Below are 21,069 nucleotides of genomic sequence, written 5' to 3' on the forward strand. Positions count from 1 at the left end.
ACAAGAGGAAGGGCGTGTCTAAATCTCCCATCTACCAAACAAACTCTACACCCCTCGGGAACTCAGGGGGGAGTGTAAGTGCTCAGCCCTGTGGGATTAAGGAGGGCCGTCTACTCTCTGGGGTAATCGTACCAGCTTGCCTCTGACTCTCTGTCTCCGAAATGCATGGGGTGTGCTTGTTTTAGACAAATCTCAGCTTCTCAGAAGAAATACAGAAAACGAATTCCCATGCCACCGGGCAAGGAGATGAAGGGTGGTCTGCCTTGAGGGGCTAAGAGATAGAGGTTTCAGCTTTTGAGTTAGCTTCTGGCCAGGCTGCGGTGCCTTTCAGGAGTGTTAAGAAGGATTCTGAAGCTCTGTCTGAGTTCAGTGGGAAGTAATTCCATTTAAAGTGTGTGCAGGAGGCAGAGTAGGGGGGTTAGTATCACTCTGTTAGATGTGTGCCCTGTCTGCCTAGGAGACATGCTGGGTTCCTTATATAGACAGTTTCCTAGAGCTCCTTTGGATTAGCACTCCTCTTTGGTTGTTCATGTTTTAGTCTGTATTTCTGCCCTAGTCACTTATTTCCTCTAGTTCATCCCATTTATTTTAGCTCTGGCCCTAGTCGTTGGCCCTTGCATGAGATTGCTAAAAGCACTGGGTCTTGTGAATGTGACAAAGACTCATTTCTGTTTCAGCTGTACGAGATCTTCACCTGTCTGGGAGAGCTGGGAGCCATCGCTCAGGTGCACGCTGAGAATGGGGATATCATTGCCCAGGTAACACAGCGCAGCTCCCTGCAGTACACTTCCTGCTTGGGCTAGGGTCTGCCTCCCATTTATTTTCTCATTTCTTCAGTGTTGCCAGAGCTCTCAATATGTGCCAGGCACCCTCATAAGTACTCTGCTAAGAACAGAACCTGCCCTCAAGGACCTCACAGTCTAGGAGGAGGAGTTATGAGGGCAAATAGACAAGCGAGGGAGAAAGCAGAAGATGCTGAAAAGCAGGGAGCCGTCTGGCCATTCTGGGGAATCAGAAAAGGCATCCTGGCACAGGAGGTTTTCTAATTGGGCCGTTTAGTGGGAGAGCATCGCTGAGTCTGTTTTGAAAATGAGTCCAAGGTACATGTCATGCTCAGTCCTGAAGAAAAACTCTAAGACAGCATTTTTCAGAAGCTGGAAATCTGAGCCAGGACTGCGGAACTCACGGCCTTAGATAATGAATTCAGGTCTTGTGGGGATCAGAGCAGACATCCCACTGATTTCCTAGAAATCATATTGAGAAACCTGAGGAAAGAGTGATGACAGCAAGGGCCCCAAGGCCCAAATCGATCATTTGTAAGGAAGCAGAAAGCACTTCTCTCTCCATCTCCTGGGTTGCTTAATGGGCTAGATGCACAGATGTGTCTTCGCCAGGGTTTTGTTGATCTCAGAGGCGTTCAGGATTGGCTTCCGCTAGGAGGCGGCAGCCAGCAAACAGTGTCAGCTCTCTTAGTCCATTTGATAACAGTAACAGCAAGAAACCATTATTCATTCTTTTAAGAGTATTTCCTGAGTGCTTTGTGCCAGTGCAGTGCCTTGTGCAGCACTAGGCTATAGCGGGGAGTCAAAACAGATGCATTCCAGAGCTCTCGAGTACTCGGGCCGTGCTTTAGAAGTTGTCCAGGACATGGCGAATGTGGTCGGCAGGGGTGTGGGAACACACTGAGGCCGACCCTCATCTCAGACCCGTCAGCTTCTAACAGCAGGACCCACCTGGGGAGCGCTTCCCACCATGTGCCAGGCCCTAGTCAGGGCGCTCGTATGTTCCCATTTAATCTTCGCCCAAGCCTTTCAAGGTGGCGCCCACCCTCCTCCCTGTTTTATAGATGAGGACACTGAGGCTCTGAAGGATGAGGTCACTGGCCCAGGGATCACAGCCAGCAACTGGGAGAACACAATCTTAGCTTCTCAGGGGATGTTCCTCAGTGAGCATCTTTACCCAGAGATGGTGGAGAAGGGTCCTTCTCCACCAGTCCAGCTGTAGGCTCCCGGAGAGGCAGCGCCCGGGCTGTGCAGGCTCCAGCTGTTAGGATTTCAGACTCTCAGGGCTGTCTGTCTAGCGGAGGAGGTGAGTTAAGCGTGCAGTTTCCACTCCCTTATGACCGAGGAGGTTAATTAGTCAGGCCCCCGACAGCCTTCTCCCACATCCCCCGCACACCCAGATAATGAAGTCATTTTCCGAAGAGGCTCCAGATGCCTTGCTCCCATGGGAGGCATCCTGGTGGTGGTGGAGCTCTCTCTCCTCCCCATTCTCAAGCTTTCCGTGCAGCAGCCAGACGCCCCAGCCCTCCCTCCAGATGCCCTAGCAATCAGACTCCCTGCTTCTTCATCCTAGCCTCTGTGGAGGCAGACGGACTCCGACTCACAGCCCCTTTCCAGCTTCCTTTTGAGGCTTCTTAGCACAGAAGTGTGTCTGCTTCCGCACCGCCTCTCCGCCTCCGCCCCACCTTGGGAAGATCTGTTCCCGGTCAGGAAAAGAATAAGGGCTCTTTTCCATTTGGATGAGTTTCGTGTATGTGTTTATTAAATTCAGCTCAAGCTGAAAGATTTTATCGCATTGTTTAAATGAAGGCAGCTGCTATACTCGGAGTTTTTGCTACACGTTATGCAAAGTGACTAAAGAGCAAGAAGTATTTTCTAAGGGTACCAACAAGGGACATTTTAAAAAGTTTCAAGCTGGAAGGGCAGTCGGAGAGTACAGCGTCTTTAGCCCTTCGTCCAACGGTGAAAAAGACAGGGTCCCTTTCCTCTTGGAGCAACCGAAACTGTGACGTAATTACAGCAGCGATCGGTGCCTCTAGGTGCCCACACCTCCCCCACCCACGTCAGGTGGCATTCATGGGTCTTTACACGTTATTCTTTTTTTTTTGCGGTACGCGGGCCTCTCACTGTTGTGGCCTCTCCCTTTGTGGAGCACACGCTCCGGACGCGCAGGCTCGGCGGCCATGGCTCACGGGCCCAGCCACTCTGCGGCATGTGGGATCTTCCCGGACCGGGGCACGAACCCGTGTCCCCCGCATTGGCAGGCGGACTCTCAACCACTACGCCACCAGGGAAGCCCTACATGTTATTCTTAACCTTCCAGCTATAGGGACGTCGTGGCTTTGCGAATAGGCCGTCCCAACGTGAGCAGTGCACTAGAATCACCCGTGGAGCTTAAGGAACGCTCCCTGGGATTCTCCGGGTTCCAGAGATCCAGATTTGGGAGGTCATAGGAGAGCTCAGTCAGGTGTATTATGGAAAAGTTGCCCTGGTGATTGGAATGTGCTCGGAGACCATCGTTCAAGCGAGTTCCATCCTGTGCGTTGTCGCAGCACTTTTGGACCAGATAGGAAGGAGAGCATCGTGTGAGATGGAAGATGCTTTAGTTGGACACCTCAACCCTTGTGTGACTTCACGAGGCAGTTCAGAGTCAAAAGTCACCAGAGTTTGGAAGAAATTGTATGTAATCTAAGCTTTGATACATGGAACAGGAAGAATGAAAAGTGGAGGTACTTTGCTGGAAGTATCAGCCTCTGTCTGACCTTTGGTCCAGTTCTGTCGAGCGAGAGGCAGTGACCATTTTACTTCTCGTGGTTGCTGATAGCATATGCACCTTCCTCCTCCTCTTCTTTAAAAAATGTACGTGAATTAAAAAAAAAAAAAACCCAACAAAAAGAGAGTTCTTCTTTTCCAGGGCGAAGGGATCCCTTCCTTTCTGAGCATCTCATAGTTTCCAGGTGAGACAATGCCTCGTTCAGCTCACTCCCTCCTTCATCTCCTGTGTCACCAGCGCGAGGTTCCTAGGAACAGGCCTCAGTGCTTGAGCGTGAATGCCTGCAAAACTGCAGATCTGCGGCTGAGGATTTGTGCAAGCTCCGATTAGCCCAGCCTCCTGCTTCCAGAAAGCTGGCCGAGTCTGAGGAAGTTAGCCGTCAGCTATGAGGGGTAGAGAGCTCTGCCACATCCACAACCTAGTTAAATAGAATTTGACCAAAAGGCTAAGTCAGGTAATGCTGTTGAGAGGCATGATGTAGTCTGGTGAAATTCTGAATCGGCTTATTATAGCCAAACATTCAAAGCATGAGAAAGCCCGACGGGTTTATTAAAATACAGAAGCCTAGAATTTATCTCATGTATTCTGAGTCGGTAGACCTGGGTAAAGCTAGACAACTGCACTTTTACAAAAGCAACTCAACAGATTTTGATGCAGGTGGTGGATGGAGCAGACTTCGAGAAACAGAGCAGGAAACTGTAAGCTCCGTGAAGTTAATTCAAGTGCTTAACCTGGAGCCTCTCCCGGAGCGGGTAGTCAATACATTTTGTTGAAGGAATGGGTTTCAAAATGCATGAATGAATAAACAAACGAGTTAAGCCAGTGTCCTTTCAGAGGTGTCTGCATCTGGAAGAAATGAAGAATAAGTGAGCTGGTGCGACTTTTGACGTGTAATGGAGAAAAAACTTGATACTTTGACAGACTGTCGTCCTTTTAATAAAAAAAGCCACCCCTAAAGGCTCTTTTCTTCTTTTAGTTAAGACTCTACCCTGTTTTGCAATTCCAGATATAGAGTTAACAAATTTGTTCAGCATCCCCGTCTGATTCTTTTTTTTTCCCTTGAACACATCTTTAGATTAGAATATACCAGCCTGGGCTTCCCGGGTGGCGCAGTGCTTGGGAGTCTGCCTGTCAATGCAGGGGACACCGGTTCGTGCCCCGGTCCGGGAAGATCCCACATGCTGCGGAGCGGCTGGGCTCGTGATCCATGGCCGCTGAGCCTGCACTTCCGGAGCCTGTGCTCCGCAGCGGGAGAGGCCACAACAGTGAGAGGCCCGCGTACTGCAAAAACAAAAACAAACAAACAAAAAACAGAATATACCAGCCTAACTCTTTCAAACCTTGGTTGAGCTCATATAAAAACTCTTCTCCATTCTTTTCTCATTCTAGGAGCAAACCCGGATGTTGGAAATGGGGATAACCGGCCCAGAAGGCCATGTACTGAGCAGACCAGAGGAGGTAATTTTCAGGAGGATGTGGTAGGGAGAGGGGTGGAGGGAGAGAAGCAGTAGCAATGGAGGCTCTTCTTTTTTAGCCTCATCTTCCGGGAGACTCCCGTCATCGCAGCAGCCTGGTTTATGGCCTGCTGCCCATTTTACATTGTAGTGTTTGCGTTCAGCTTCCCCTCTGTTGGCACACACACGTACGGTGTGTGAACAAACATCTCTGAAAGGTGGTGGGACTCTGTGAATACCAGACAGAACCTGGAACATTTCTTCCAAAGACCACATCTGACTGACCCAACTCAAGGCCCCTGAGGAAATTAGAAAGGAGTGGAAAGGGAGTGTTTACTTGTGGCCCCTGATCTCTCTAAAGACAATACAAGTCGGAGGGTGTTGCACTGTTACTCAGTAGGACTGGTAAATATCTAAATCCTTTCTTAATCATGTGAATCTCAGACATTTCCACTATTCCTTTATTCCATATTATGAGTCCTGCACAATATCGACAGGGGGCCGAATGGGATTATCGTAGACATTATATCGGTTGATTTGTGTATGGTGATGAGGACATCCAGGTACGCTTTTCCCACGTGTAAGATGAATTCTGATTAGCATCAGTGCTTAGGAGCTAAAGAACCAACGAATGGTAACTAGTGGCTGATTCCACGTCTCTGAGCTGTCAGCAACTTCAGCTGCTGGCACAGGCCTGGAGCTGGGAATGGGCTGCCCGTATGGCTGAGAGCACACTGGCTTTGGGAGATCAGCCTGGGTCTAGCACCTGCAGCAAATTCCAGGCCCTCCATGTTGACAAAGCAAATCCTCTCCTGTTGTATCATCCCAAGCTCCGTACTCTCTACAACAGGAAGAAGAAGGAGCCAGAACCAGAAATCACAGTATTCTCGTTGGCTATCTCTGTTAGGATCTTTTTAAAAAAGAAAAGGTAGCACACATAGAGAATACTGTTCCTCTCATCAAGGAATGGATTTTCCCAAACTGAACACACTTGTGTAACTAGCACCCAGTTGGAGAAACAGAACATTTTTAGCACCCTAGAAGCTCCATTGTGTTTAATGATATTTTTGTTGCCAGTTGAAATAATTTATAATTGTGTGATCAAGGTTACAGTCACAGCCCTCCGGAAAAGTCGGTCTCCTTAATACCAGGTCCCTCCTTTGGAGTATTTGCCTATACCCAGTACTATGCTCATTGCATTTAATGGAGATAACGGTTATCCTTGCCCCAGTCTGGGTATTATCGTTACATAAAGAAGCAGGAGCTCAGAGAGATTAAGCCACTGGCCATCACGTTTGAGGGACTGGAAAATTGTTTACCCTGTGTGAGTAGGCCAGGGTGATCAGTACTGTTTGTGAAACTTCTTCAATGCTGTTCACTGTGGAGAAGTCCTGGCAAGATCGATTTCTGCAGCAGCAGCCAGGGGATTTCTGAGCAGAGTCTATTTTTGTTCCTTGGTTTGTTTTTCCAACCCCCCCCCCCCCCAACTCTACTCTCCTCCCTGTTCTCATCTCCTTTTTAGTAAAAAGCCTCTCAGCTGCAGATCTCGACAACACTGGAAGCCCGTTTGGGTGAAGTTGGAGGGTGATGTAACCTTCCAAAGATAGTCATGTTGTCAAGGTGCTGAAAACCCTGCGGTGCTTGGAGCGGGGGGGATGAGATCAAAGGGGCCGGGACTGCAGTCGTGGAGGAGCTGGAGTGGGCAGCACAGGCATGAAGAAGGAGGGCGCAGGAGGGGCTCTGAAGCCCCTCTTCAGTTCAAAGCACTCCTAGATAGCATCTGGAGTAATGCCGTTCAGAGAGCTGAAGCCGAAGCTCGGAGACAGCCACTCTGACGTCTGGGTGCTTCAGGAAGGTGGCCACATTCACCTGTGCTTGGGGCTCCAGGATCTTCATCTCACCACGTGGAACAAAGTGCAGCTTGGGGGATGCTGGCTGGACCAGCCAAGTTCTTAGAGTCTTTCTCCTAAGTCACACTCACCAAGGGCAGTGACTGGTTTGCGTTATACAAACATTGGGCATGTATCTGCAAGCTATTTTCGATATTTTTTAAAGTGTTGGGTTGCATGGCTAACCAGAGGGTCATATCCATCTAAAAAGGAGCTGTTGCTGATTGAAAGGAAAAACGCCGGCGTGTCTGCGTTGGGCTGAATTGGACTAATTCGGGCTTTGGGTGGTAACGCAGGCTCTCGCACTGGTCAGAAGCCTTCATCAGCAATGCAACCAATAGCCGACCTTCAAGGAACACTTGCCTTGTTCCAGGATTGAGCTAATTGCCTTACAAGGATGAACTCTGTTAATTCTCTGAACAGCCCTGTGTGTCACGTCCTATTATTATCCCCGCTTTATGGACCAGGAAACTGAGTCTTTGGGAAGTTGTGTAACATCCCTGAGATCACCTGGCTTCTAAGTGGCAGAACCAGAACACAGATCCAGCTCATGAGAGAGGCTGAGCTCTAAGATCCTGCTTTGTTAATAAAATAAGGGAAGATTTATTATTTCTTACTCATTAAATTCAACTGGGTCGGTTAGTATATTTGAAAACGTGAATTCTACATTAGGGTGGGCTGGAGGAAATCAGTGATAAAAGAAATCTTTGTGTTGAGAAGCCTGGGAATTATTAGTGTAAGAAATGCCTGTGGGAACGAACCCATCGCTATTCACCCATTGCTGCAGGAAAGGACTTAATGCCTAGTTGCCTTCACTGGTTATTTATACATACTGGTGTTGGGATTGTGTTTTGCCAGAGATTCTGCCCTGGGCAGACTGGGGAGCAAAGACTTCCATCACATGTGGCCTTTGTGATAATCACAGGGAGAGGAGAGAATAGGCCAAGGGAAAACTCTAGCTTCACTGATGCAGTGCCCACTCTGGCCAGACACTGCTCTCACCCCACCGTCCCCTGATACACCCTCCCTATCTCCACTTCCTTTTTTAATTTTTAATTTTTATTGGCGTATAGTTGATTTCATTACAGAGTAGCGAGTAGAGTTCCCTGTGCTATACAGTAGGTCCTTATTAGTTATCTATTTTATATATAATAGTGTGTATATGTCAATCACAATCTCTCAATTTACTCTCCCCTTTCCCCCACCCCGGTAACCATAAATTTGTTTTCTATGTCTGTGACTCTATTTCTGTTTTTAAAATAAGTTCATTTGTGCCATTTTATTAGATTCCACATTTAAGCGATATCATGATGTTTGTCTCTCTCTGACTTACTTTACTTACGATAATTTCTAGGGCCATGATAATCTCTAGGTCCATCCTTGTTGCTACAAATGGCATTATTTCGTTCTTTTTTATGGCTGAGTAATATTCCAGTGTGTGTGTGTGTGTGTGTACCACGTCTTCGTTATCCATTCATCCGTTGATGGACATTTAGGTTGCTTCCATGTCCTGGCTGTTGTGAATAGTGTTGCAGTGAACATTGGGGTGCATGTATGTTTTTGAATTATGGTTTTCTCTGGATAGATGCCCAGGAGTGGGATTGCTGGATCATATGGTAACTCTATTTTTAGTTTTTTAAGGAACCTCCATACTGTTCTCCATAGTGGCTGTATCAATTTACATTCCCACCAACAGTGCAAGAGTGTTCCCTTTTCTCCACACCCTCTCCAGCATTTATTGTTTGTAGGTTTTCTGATGATGGCCATTCTCACCAGTATGAGGTGATACCTCATTATAGTTTTGATTTGCATTTCTCTGATAATTAGTGATGTTGAGCATCTTTTCATGTGTCTGTTAGCCATCTCTGTGTCTTCTTTGGAGAATGTCTATTTAGATCTTCTGCTCATTTTTGACTGGGTTGTTTGTTTTTTTGACATAGAGCTGCATGAGCTGTTTGTATATTTTGGAGATCACTTGTCAGTCACTTTGTTTGCAAATATTTTCTCCCTTTCTGTGGGTTGTCATTTCGATTTGTTTATGGTTTCCTTTGCTGTGCAGAAGCTTTTAAGTTTAATTAGGTCCCATTTTTTTATTATTTTTTTAATTTTCATTACTCTAGGAGGTGGATCAAAAAAGATATTGCTGTGATTAATGTCAAAGTGTGTTCTGCCTATGTTTTCCTCTAAGAGTTTGTACAGTATCCAGCCTTACCTTTAGGTCTTTAATCCATTTTGAGTTTATTTTTGTGTATGGTGTTAGAGAGTGTTCTAATTTCATTCTTTTACGTGTAGCTGTCCAGTTTCCCCAGCACCACTTATTGAAGAGACTGTCTTTTCTCCATTGTATATCCTTGTCTCCTTTGTTGTAGATTAGTTGACCAAAGGTGGGTGGGTTTATCTCTGGGCTGATCTCCACTTTTGAGAAGCCCAGTAAAGCAACACAGCTGGGAAGCTGTAGTTCTGCGGTTTGGATCCAGGGCGTCTAACTGCAGATCTTCCAGGCTTTTAACCTCTGTGCAGCACTGCATTCTCAGTTTGTAGAGACAGGGGAGTGGCACTCTGAGAGGTTCGTGCTCCCCTTGACTCCCGGGGACTTTTTTTTTTTGCAGCTGGAAGCTGAGGCTGTGTTCCGTGCCATCACCATCGCCAGCCAAACCAACTGTCCTCTCTACGTCACGAAGGTCATGAGCAAGAGTGCAGCCGACCTCATCTCACAAGCCAGGAAAAAAGGTGATTTGTGCTCCGAAGATCTCAGAGCCCCTAACGAGCCATGTGGCTCCTTTCCCTTGGCTGTCCTGTATAAATGGTGCCTATTTTGCTCATTGCCTTGCTCTCAGGGAAGCCCCTCATCCTTGTTAGCCCATTGGATCCTTTCTGCATCCTGTGTGGATGGCAGGATCCCAGGATTTCTACTACTTGGCAGATGAGTAAATTGAGGCTCAGGAAGGGTAAGTGGTCTGCCCGAGATGACACAGCTTGAATCAGTTCTTTGGTGAATTGGTGCATCTCTTTTCCTCCCTGTGATCTTTCACTGTCAGTTCATGTTATCTGAACTTTATATATGGACATATTCGTGAAGATTATATTTGGTGCAGCAGTCAAAGACCCTACTCAAATGGACTTAAACAAGTAAATTATTGGTTGAGGGTGTTTCAGGCATGGCTGGATCAAGGGGTTTAAACACTGATATTAGAGCTCTATCACTGTTATTCCTTTCTGGACTCTGCTTTCCTCTCTTTTCAGTATGAACAATGACAAGAATAAATGCTAAGAGCTGTTCTTGTCCTCTGCACTTGGTGGGGGCATGGTGAGGGAGTAGAGAACATCTTTTCCAATAGCTCAAGGGAAAGTCCCCAGGAATACTGCCATTGCCTTGGCTTGGGTTGTGGGCTCACCTCTGAACCAATATCTGCTCCGGAGATGGTGTAATTGATTGGTCAGGGTTGAGGGCAGAGTACAGGGAGGAGGTCCCACCCCCTGAGCCACTCAGGGTAGCCCAGGTTATTTCAGAGAAGGCATTGAATGGGTCTCCAAAGGACATCCAGCGCTGTGGACTTCATGACGCGGCTCTGTCCCCATGGCCTTCTGACTTCTGTTTCTTTTCTCCATGGCTGTTAACTCGGCTTCCTTTGCTCACCTCGTGCTAAGCTCAAGCTTACCCTCATTTCAAAACTTGCTCTCCTGCTTTCCGTTCTTGTCCTCAGTGACACACTAATGGGCTCCCTTGTGAACAGAGTGTGGTTGAGACACGGGAGCCGTAGGGCTCTGCATTTGGTTGGGAGGGAGGATTTCCTAGGCCCGGCTGTATGATTGTGACTGCCGTGTGCCCGTGGGACCAAGCTGAATGATTCATCTACCAAACCCAGAACTGGTCTGTACAACTCCGCATGTGAGTGACGGGGGCGGCTAAAAATAGTCCCAGCTGACCGATGGCCGAGTGTTTGGCTGCCTGACCTTCTGGCAAACGGGACCCTTTTCTTACGGGAGGGGAATCTCCCTAATTGCCCCGCCAGCCTTTCTAGCTGGCAGATTCTGGGGCACCACCTGCTCACCTTACCCTGCTCATGGGAAACCTGCTGTTTTCTCGCTCGGCTTTTAAGTGTCTCCATATGATATGGCCTGGCTGCTTCGCTGGGTATGAGTCATCAGGACAGAACCAGGAATGAAGCCCAGTGCTGCTTACCCATTCTTGGAGAAGGGAAAAAGGAAAAGAAAAGTGCACGGGGACACCTCCACTCCTCTCCCCATGGCCACCTACTATCCTCACCCTGTCATGCCTCGTGCTGATGGCCACATCCTGCTTGGGACCCATTCTCGGATGACCTGAGGGCTTCAAAGACAGTGTGTTTCAATTATATGCTGGGTCTTATTTTAAATTCCATGTAGAAAAATTCCTCACCCTTAGCCTCCTGGCTTATGACTTTCTGGCAAGGAGAACTAGTACAGCTGTGTCTCCAGGGTGGAAGGGAGGCATTATTTTAGTGATGAAAAACCAGCTGCTGAGATGGAAGCCAATAAACATCTCATGAACCGTCATTCTCAGGGGAGGAGTCAAGAGCATTCAGAGCAGGAAGACAGCGTATGGCAGGGTTCACTCTTCCCTCTGGACCAGGGGACTATTTAAGCCCCAGGGTGTTTAATCCCCAAGTGCTCCTCAGCATCTCTGCACGGCTGCTCAGAATCAACATTAGGAATTTCAATTTAATGAGGGCCAACTGTATACCCTGCATTGAGGGGAAATACTTTAAATGTATTATTATGTAGAATTCACAAAGCACCAGGAGAAACTGGCATTTATTATCACCATTTTTCAGAAGAGGAAATTGAAGCACATCTTGTCCAGAATCTCCCAGCTTGGAGAGCTAGTCTCCAAATCCAATTGTGTCAATAATGTAATTACAATCTCTACTTATTCTAGTCTTCCGTCTAAAGATAGTCCAAAGGGAGAGGTCTTCCACTTTTAAGGTTGTATTTCTCTTAATAGTACTTGAATGCTTGCCTTGACTTTCATTTCTTCATTTCTTTTTGGTCTCATATGCTTTAGCTTGGTAAATATTTTTGGAGAGTCCTTGAAATTCTCTTTAGTCCTATGTGGATCCTTTTCACTGCCACCCCAAAGAACAGGTCTGTCCTATATGAATCATTGCCATTGCTTCCTTCTTTTGCCCATGGCAGACATCACAAATCAATCCTGAGCCTTTTCTAGTGAGACCAGAAGCACATTTAGAATTCTTCCCAACACAGAAATCCAGGCAACTAAAACCTAAAATTGATTGGAGTTGAAGCAAGGCAAAACCTGTAATCCTAGCCATAGAGCCTTCTTAAACTTCCACCTTGTGGGGAACTTGAATGTGGAAGATGGAGGAGCAAACTTAAAGAAGCCAAGGGCTGCACGGGAATCGTTAGCCCAAGATTCTGGCACAGAGAAACTTGATACCAACCCACCTTCTATGAGATAGCATTTACCTTCTGTATCACTATCCCTTCTTCTTTCACAAGCTCAGTTTAGATCAGTGTACGTCCCAGTATCCTTCCTCCCCTCTCCTTAGTTTGGGCATTCCAGCCTCTCATTCTAGACACAGGGTCTGGGAAGCTAACCTCAGCTTTGCTGTGTCCCTGGTTGTTGGGTGTCCTTGAGCAAATTACTCATTGCTTTAGGTTAAGGAGTAACAAACATGATGCAAATAAGATGTGTCATCCTCAGGAATTGGTTTTACTTTGTGGAACCAAAGCATGTCTTTGCGACAGCAGGATGTAGTGGTTCCCAGTGATGTGGGCACGTATGGGGCTTTGGGCTTCTACAGGGGGGAAGAGTAAGAGGTGTAAAAGAAATCACATTTGCTTAGCGTCTCTTATGTGGCAGACACTTTGTGTATGCCAAACCTTTCTTTTTCACAAGGCTGAGAAGTAGACGTCGTCTTATTTCATCAATTCCAGGACCTATTTTTGTTTTTTGTTTTGTTTTTGTTTTTTTTTGCAGTACGCGGGCCTCTCACCATTGTGGCCTCTCCTGTCGCGGAGCACAGGCTCCGGACGCTCAGGCTCAGAGCCCACGGCTCACAGTCCCAGCCGCTCCGCGGCATGTGGGATCTTCCTGGACCGGGACGTGAACCCGTGTCCCCTGCATTGGCAGGCGGACTCCCAACCACTGCGCCACCTGGGAAGCCCCAGGACCTATTTATTCCACATTTTAACATTTCTGAAATGAGGATGAATCTTCCAATTAATATATATATATATATATTTTTTTTTTTTTGCCTCAAATGTTAATTTGCCTCAGAATTTGAGAATTGATGCTGCATCTTGCAACCAGTGGCTTCTACAGAATACAGAATTGTTCCCATTTAGAAGATAGAAAAGCAGAGGCTTAGAAAAGTGGGAGAACACGGACTTGAACCCAGGCCTGCCTGACTCCAGAGCCACAGCCTTGAGTAGGCTTAGGGGCTATGATTATCTGAGCCCGGCCCAGGGCAGCACATATATTATATCACCCATTACCTCTGTCCTACCTGTTGCAGGAAACGTGGTCTTTGGTGAGCCCATCACCGCCAGCCTGGGCACGGATGGGACCCATTACTGGAGCAAGAACTGGGCCAAGGCAGCTGCGTTTGTGACCTCCCCGCCTCTGAGTCCTGACCCAACTACCCCTGACTACATCAACTCCTTGCTGGCCAGGTTGGTGCAGAATGACAAGCAGCAGGCATTGTGTGGAGGCATCTTGGGAACGATGGGATGAAGACTGGAGCCGCCCATCCATCCGCTAGACTAGAGTCTGCAGTGAGGAATAAACATCGAGAATTCCCCTGCAGTGCTGAGCACAGATAACAGGCTCTTCCCTAGTGTATTTTAAAAGATACTACAGTGATCATATTAGTAATGGTAACAGCAGTTAATACGTATTGTATGTCGAGCACTAGGGTGAGGTTACACGTGTGATCTCATTGTTCCTCATAACAACGCTGTGAGTGAGGAACTGTTATCACCATTTCACAGACTGAGCAACTGGGGGTCCGGGAGACAAAATCATTTGCTCAGTTTTGATGACCACCTAACCAAAATTACAGGGAGACTAGTTTGCTGCTGCCCTCTGTGGATAAGTCCCATCACTCATGTGGGTCATTTTTGTTACACAAGAGGTGATCTAATCCCACCCCCTCATTTTCCAGATAAGGTAACTGAGCCCTAGGGAGGGGAAGAAATTCACCCAAGTTCGCATAGTTGGCGAGAGGGAGAAGAAGGATTCCAAACTCAAGTCATGGCACTCCACGTGCCTACACTAGACCCTCATTTCTGGGCCCCTGCGGTGCCTCTAGCCTCCCCGTTCACATGGAGCTTTTCTCCTTTGCCAGTGGGGACCTGCAGCTCTCCGGCAGTGCCCACTGTACCTTCAGCACTGCCCAGAAGGCCATCGGGAAGGACAACTTTACAGCCATTCCCGAGGGCACCAGCGGTGTGGAAGAGCGGATGTCTGTCATCTGGGACAAGGCCGTGGTAAGGACCAAGGTCCTAGGAGGGCATCCAGGGCCAGATCAGAGCCCCCTGCCGCTGCTCCTCTTTGCCTTGTCATGGGGGTGCTGGGGGCACAGAGGAGGCCTCATACCTGCCCAGGTGTCTCTGGAGCCAGGTGGTTCAGGTGGTTTGGGAATGTCCCTTCTCAGGTCATTTGCTCACCAAGGAGTGGTGTGTGGTCATCCGGGCTGTACAGGTGATTGTCTGTCAGAGTCTTCTGGCAAAGTGGCCTGGTTTTATTTTCCTTGTTTAACATCACAGAAGCTGAAAAATTAAAAAAAAAGTCATGCAAATGAAGTCACTTCCTAAGATTTGAGTAAAATTAATAAATAACTCATTATTAAGTTGATCACTTCCCTCTGTTTTATTTTTAAAACCCTGAAGCCACTCATTTCAGAGCCAAATAGAGTACATATCTACACAGTGTAATCCGAGTTTCCCTTTTCTTGGCTCCCAGGAAGCGCAAAACTAGATTTTAAACTAAATTCTTCTTTCCTTACCCAAGTTGTTTTGTGAAGGGGGAAAGTATACATATTTTTGTCTCTTCTCTTACAAACTTAGATTTTTTTGGTCTTTTTTTTACATTGTTATCTATTTATGAATGTGTGTGTATATTTATCTTGGCACTACCTGGAACTGTTAAAAAATAATATATATTTTAAAATTACCAACATGATACATGTTCAGTAAAGAACATTTGGAAAGTACAGAAAAGTACACACATGAAAGAAAACAAAACTCACTTATAATCCCACAACCCAGGGATAGCCATTGTTATCATTTGGGTGAGGTTCTTCCATATTTATCCTGTGTCCATGCAAATACAAACATATTATCTGAGATATGGGCTGATAATTACATTTGTTTTTACTGTGAACTGTCTATAATCCTTTTTGGAGTTAGAAGGGATAAATAAGTAAGTAAATGTATGTACATGTCCAGAAAAAAATGCGTACTTCCAGAGCAGTCACTTCCATCTTCTTTATCTTTTTTTTTTTTCCTTCTTTTTTTTAAGAAAGATAAGTGTTAGCTCTTCTCTAAATGTTTGATAGAATTCAACTGTGAAGCCATCTGGTCCTGGACTTTGGTTTGTTGGAAGATTTTTGATCACAGTTTCACTTTCATTACTTGTGATTGGTCTGTTCATATTTTCTATTTCTTCCTGGTTCAGTCTTGGAAGGTTATACCTTTCTAAGAATTTGTCCATTTCTTCCAGGTTGTCCATTTTACTGGCATAGAGTTGCTTGTACTAATCTCTTAGGATGCTTTGTATTTCTGCAGTGTCTGTTGTAACTTCTCCTTTTTCATTTCTAATTTTATTGATTTGAATCCTCTCCCTCTTTTTTTTGATGAGTCTGGCTAAGGGTTTATCAATTTTGTTTATCTTCTCAAAGAACCAGCTTTTAGTTTTATTGATCTTTGCTATTGTTTTCCTTGTTTCTATTTCATTTATTTCTGCTCTGATCTTTATGATTTCTTTCCTTCTACTAACTTTGGGGTTTGTTTGTTCTTCTTTCTCTAGTTCCTTTAGGTGTAAGGTTAGATTGTTTATTTGAGATTTTTCTTGTTTCTTGAGGTAGGATTGTATTGCTATAAACTTCCCTCTTAGAACTGCTTTTGCTGCATCCCATAGGTTTTGGATCATCGTGTGTTCGTTGTCATTTGTCTCTAGGTATTTTTTGATTTCCTCTTTGATTTCTTCAGTGATCTCTTGGTTATTTAGTAACGTATTGTTTAGCCTCCATGTGTTTGTGTTTTTTACGTTTTTTTTCCCTGTAATTGATTTCTAATCTCATAGTGTTGTGGTCAGAAAAGATGCTTGACATGATTTCAATTTTCTTAAATTTACCGAGGCTTAATTTGTGACCCAAGATGTGATCTATCATGGAGAATGTTCCCTGTGAACTTGATAAGAAAGTGTAATCTGCTGTTTTCAGATGGAATGTCCTATAAATATCAATTAAATATATCTGGTCTGTTGTGTCATTTAAAGCTTGTGTTTCCTTATTAAGTTTTCTGTCTGGATGATCTGTCCATTGGTGTAAGTGAGGTGTTAAAATCCCCCACTATTATTGTGTTACTGTCGATTTCCTCTTTTATAGCTGTTAGCCTTTGCCTTATGTATTGAGGTGCTCCTATGTTGAGTGCATACATATTTATAATTGTTATGTGTTCTTCTTGGATTGATCCCTTGATCATTATGTAGTGTCCTTCCTTGTCTCTTGTAACATTCTTTATTTTAAAGTCTATTTTACCTGATATGAGTATTGCTACTCCAGCTTTCTTTGTTTTTTTTTTTTTTGTTTTTTTTGCGGTACGTGGGCCTCTCACTGTTGTGGCCTCTCCCGTTGTGGAGCACAGGCCCCGGACGCGCAGGCTCAGCGGCCATGGCTCACGGGCCTAGCCGCTCCGTGGCATATGGGATCTTTCCAGACCAGAGCACGAACCTGTGTCTCCTGCATCGGCAGGTGGACTCTCAACCACTGCGCCACCAGGGAAGCCCCCAGCTTTCTTTTGATTTCCATTTGCATGGAAAATCTTTTTCCATCCCCTCACTTTCAGTCTGTATGTGTCCCTAGGTCTGAAGTGGGTCTCTTGTAGACAGCATATCTATGGGTCTTGCTTTTGCATCCATTCAGCAAGCCTGTGTCTTTTGGTTGGAGCATTTAATCCATTCACATTTAAGGTGATTATCAATAAGTATGTTCCTATTGCCATTTTCTTAATCGTTTTGGGTTTGTTTTTGTAGGTCCTTTTCTTCTCTTGTGTTTCCCACTTAGAGAAGTTCCTTTAGCATTTGTTGTAGAGCTGGTTTTGTGGTGCTGAATTCTCTTAGCTTTTGCTTGTCTATAAAGCTTTTGATTTCCCCATCAAATCTGAATGAGATCCTTGCCAGGTAGAGTAATCTTGGTTTTAGGGTCTTCCCTTTCATCACTTTAAGTATATCATGCCGCCCCCTTCTGGCTTGTAGAATTTCTGCTGAGAAATCAGCTGTTAACCTTATGGGAGTTCCCTTGTATGTTATTTGTCATTTTTCCCTTGCTGCTTTCAATAACTTTTCTTTGTCTTTAAGTTTTGCCAATTTGATTATTATGTGTCTCGGCGTGTTTCTCCTTGGGTTTATCCTGCCTGGGACTCTCTGTGCTTCCTGGACTTGGGTGGCTCTTTCCTTTCCCATGTTAGGAAAGTTTTCAACCATAATCTCTTCAAATATTTTCTCAGGTCCTTTCTCTCTCTCTTCTCCTTCTGGGACCCCTATAATGTGAATGTTTGTGCATTTAATGTTGTCCCAGAGGTCTCCTAGGCTGTCTTCATTTCTTTTCATTCTTTTTTCTTTCTCCTGTTCCATGGCAGTGAATTCCACCATTCTGTCTTCCAGGTAACTTCTCCGTTCTTCTGCCTCAGTTATTCTGCTATTGATTCCTTCTAGTGTATTTTTCACTTCAGTTACTCTATTGTTCATCTCTGTTTGTTTGTTCCTTAATTCTTCTAGGTCTTTGTTAAACATTTCTTGGATCTTCTCGATCTTTGCCTCCATTCTTTTTCCGAGGTCCTGGATCATCTTCACTGTCATTATTCTGAATTCTGTTTCTGGAAGGTTGCCTATCTCCCCTTCATTTAGCTGTTTTTCTGGGGTTTTATCTTGTTCCTTCATCTGGTCCATAGCCCTCTGCCTTTTCGTTTTGTCTGTCTTTCTGTGAATGTGGTTTTTGTTCCACAGGCTGCAGGATTGTAGTTCTTCTTCGTCACTTCCATCTTAAGCCATGCATTTAACCATTTTCTCGGGGTGATGGTGGCAGCCCCGCTGATTCTGTAGCTTGCTGGGTGGACTTCTGTGCTCACCGTCTCAGAGGTCCCTCTTTGTATATGTGGGCCTTTGTGGTCCCCCTGCTCTGAGCTCAGAAGCCCTAGATGGACCATTTTGTGTGTGTACGTTTCAACAGGCCACGGGGAAGATGGATGAAAACCAGTTCGTGGCCGTGACAAGCACAAATGCTGCCAAGATCTTCAATCTGTATCCCCGCAAGGGAAGAATATCTGTGGGCTCTGATAGCGACCTGGTGATCTGGGATCCAGATGCCGTCAAGATCGTCTCTGCCAAGAACCACCAGTCGGTAAGACCTGAGCAGGTGGGAGTGGAGCAGAGTGGGGAATGTGGGCAGGGAATGTGGTGGTGAGAGACGTGTGTTTGTGGTGAACCGGGATAGTCAGGCAGGGACGTGTTGCAATAACAAACCACCCCCAATTCCCAGGGACTTAAAACCTCAACAGTTTCTTTCTCACTCCTGCTTTCCAAAATGTGTCGGCAGAGGAGAGGGGCTCTGCCCATCACAGTCACTCAGGGTTGGGGGCTGGTAGAGGCACCAACTCTCTACACGTGCTATGATTGCTGAGGTCGGGGACCAGGACATGGCTTTGAAAGCTTTTCCGAGATATCACTTCCTCTCAGCCTGCACTGACCAGAGCCAGGCCGGAGGCTGTACTTTATTCCAGGAGGTCAGGAAGTACACGGATACCTTGTGCCTGGAAGGAGAAAGAGTGGGAAAAAAATTGGTGAACAGCTCTGATGACTTCCTCATGAGGAGTTCCATGTGAAAGCTGACAGTTAAAGCCCGGTACCTAACAGAAAGGGTTTTAAAAATACAATGCTTGTTAGTAAAAAGAGCATTTTTCCAGCACTTATGTCTCAGGCACTGTGCTTTTCATTTGTTGAATCTTTGTAACAGTCTTCTTCAGGTGGGCACTATTATTAAGGAAGTGGAGATGCAGAGATTAATTCATACAGCAAGTAAATGGTGAAGCTAGGATTCAAACCCAGATAACTTGACTCCAAGCTGATATCCTTAACCACTTTTCAATAATGCCTTGCCCTTATTGGATAAATGAAGGAGGTAGGGAAGAAGCCCATTTGGGGTGGCAGTGGCCTTTGCTTCAACATTGTGTCATATTAGATTGTTTAATTTCAAGCTAGTGGGGATTTAAGGGTCATGTAACCCATCTACCCAGTCCAAGATGGCAAATACACCATCTCTGGTAGTTATCCACCTTCTCTTCGAACACTGCCAGTGACAAAAATGTTCTTCCACGTGAGGACCTTACTTAAGACTGGATGCTTCTCTTGGCCAGGAAGCCCACTCTTAGCAAGCATCCATCTCCCGAGGCCTCCACCCACTAGAAGCTTGCAGATGCTTTGTAAGCTGTTCCTGGCTTACCTGGTGAGTCAGTTCCTAGGGGTGCTGAAGGCAGGATCCCAAGCACAGGAGAACCGCGTTCCTCTTTCTGGCCTTACTACACCCATAACCAAGGCTTTGTCCCTCGCCCCTGTCTCCAGGCTGCAGAGTACAACATCTTTGAAGGGATGGAGCTGCGCGGGGTTCCTCTGGTGGTCATCTGCCAGGGCAAGATCATGCTGGAAGATGGCAACCTGCACGTGACCCAGGGGGCTGGCCGCTTCATTCCCTGCAGCCCCTTCTCGGACTATGTCTACAAGCGCATTAAAGCCCGGAGGAAGGTGAGAAGCAGGCAGAGCCCAGAGGTGGGGGGGGGGGGGGGAGGGATGGGCTCTGTGTCCCATTCAGCACAGGGACGGGAACCATGAGACTGGGAGGGGTCTGTGTGCTCTAGATCCTCCCAAAGAAATTCACAGCACCGATCTCTTCCCGAAGGACCATTGCACAGATTTAATGGACTATAAAAGGGGGATTCAGAAACTTTCTTGGCTAAAGAAAGCTTTTTTGCAAACGATTTCCCTCCATTTTTAGAGTGCTTTTCCTTAAAGTAATTAAACATTTTAATAATTCAAAATAAAGTCTGTATCTATTTTTTGTTAATAATTTACTCTTCAAGGCTTACAAAGAGAGCCAGCAGTCCACACCCACCCCTCCTTGTTCCATCCCGCATCTGTCTGATGCTGCTCCATTGGCGCAAATGTTTATAACTCTTTTAGCAAGTTCTGTGGTTCATATAAAATCTTATTTATGTCCCTGATTTCACAGATAAATAGGTAGATGCATACACAGCCATATGGGTACATGTTTGTGTACATGTCTGCCTACCTCCCTACACGTTACAGACAGAGTAGCTCTAGCTGATGGAGGGGTGAGGCCCAGAACTCTGTCTTTCCAGCTGCCTCTCCTATCCCCACACTCATCTCCAGGTCGCCTTCCTGTAGGGAAACCTTAGGGCTCCTCAAAACAGGGTTTGACCAGCTCTGGGATTGTGGGATTTGAGCCGTGGTGCTGACCTCGTCTGTTAGACAGGATAAAGTCATCTGTGCACATGGGATGGGGGAGATGGTGGGAGAGGAGGAGGAAGGCGGCTCCCTTTGTAAGTCACTGGGGGCCAGGCCAGAGGAAACAGAACCGTATGCCACCTCTGTGCCTGGACCCACCCCAGGGGTTTCCAACTTCCCTGCAGAGTACGTTGCCTGGGAAACAGGCTCCGAAGGGGAGATTTTCACACAGGAGGTTTCCTGGGTGTTGCTTTCAGGATCACCCCTTGTGGCCAAATGAAGGAAGCAGAACAGGGCAGAGGGAGAAGTCAGGCTGGGATGCAGCTGTAACCAAGGCCTCAGCTGGACCTCAGCTGGGCTGGTCCTTGAAAGGGGTCTGGGCCTTATATTCACTCCCTCCACACACACACACACACACACCCGCCAACCT

The 21,069-nt window shown here is 46.2% G+C and overlaps 1 protein-coding gene across 5 annotated transcripts in view; it reads left to right on the plus strand.

The window, feature by feature from the left end:
• The window catches only part of DPYSL3 (dihydropyrimidinase like 3), a 157,950-nt gene that overhangs the window by 129,706 nt on the left and 7,175 nt on the right, over positions 1-21,069 (plus strand). For all 5 annotated transcript variants that reach the window (XM_032627694.1, XM_032627691.1, XM_032627695.1 and 2 more), the window contains exons 6-12: positions 678-758; positions 4,945-5,013; positions 9,508-9,628; positions 13,417-13,573; positions 14,248-14,389; positions 18,352-18,522; positions 19,740-19,919. In XM_032627694.1, the coding sequence (XP_032483585.1) occupies positions 678-758; positions 4,945-5,013; positions 9,508-9,628; positions 13,417-13,573; positions 14,248-14,389; positions 18,352-18,522; positions 19,740-19,919 (921 nt within the window). The remainder of the gene's footprint in view (positions 1-677; positions 759-4,944; positions 5,014-9,507; positions 9,629-13,416; positions 13,574-14,247; positions 14,390-18,351; positions 18,523-19,739; positions 19,920-21,069) is intronic.

Source organism: Phocoena sinus, chromosome 3 (assembly GCF_008692025.1).
Source record: "Phocoena sinus isolate mPhoSin1 chromosome 3, mPhoSin1.pri, whole genome shotgun sequence".
Classification (NCBI taxonomy): domain Eukaryota; kingdom Metazoa; phylum Chordata; class Mammalia; order Artiodactyla; family Phocoenidae; genus Phocoena; species Phocoena sinus.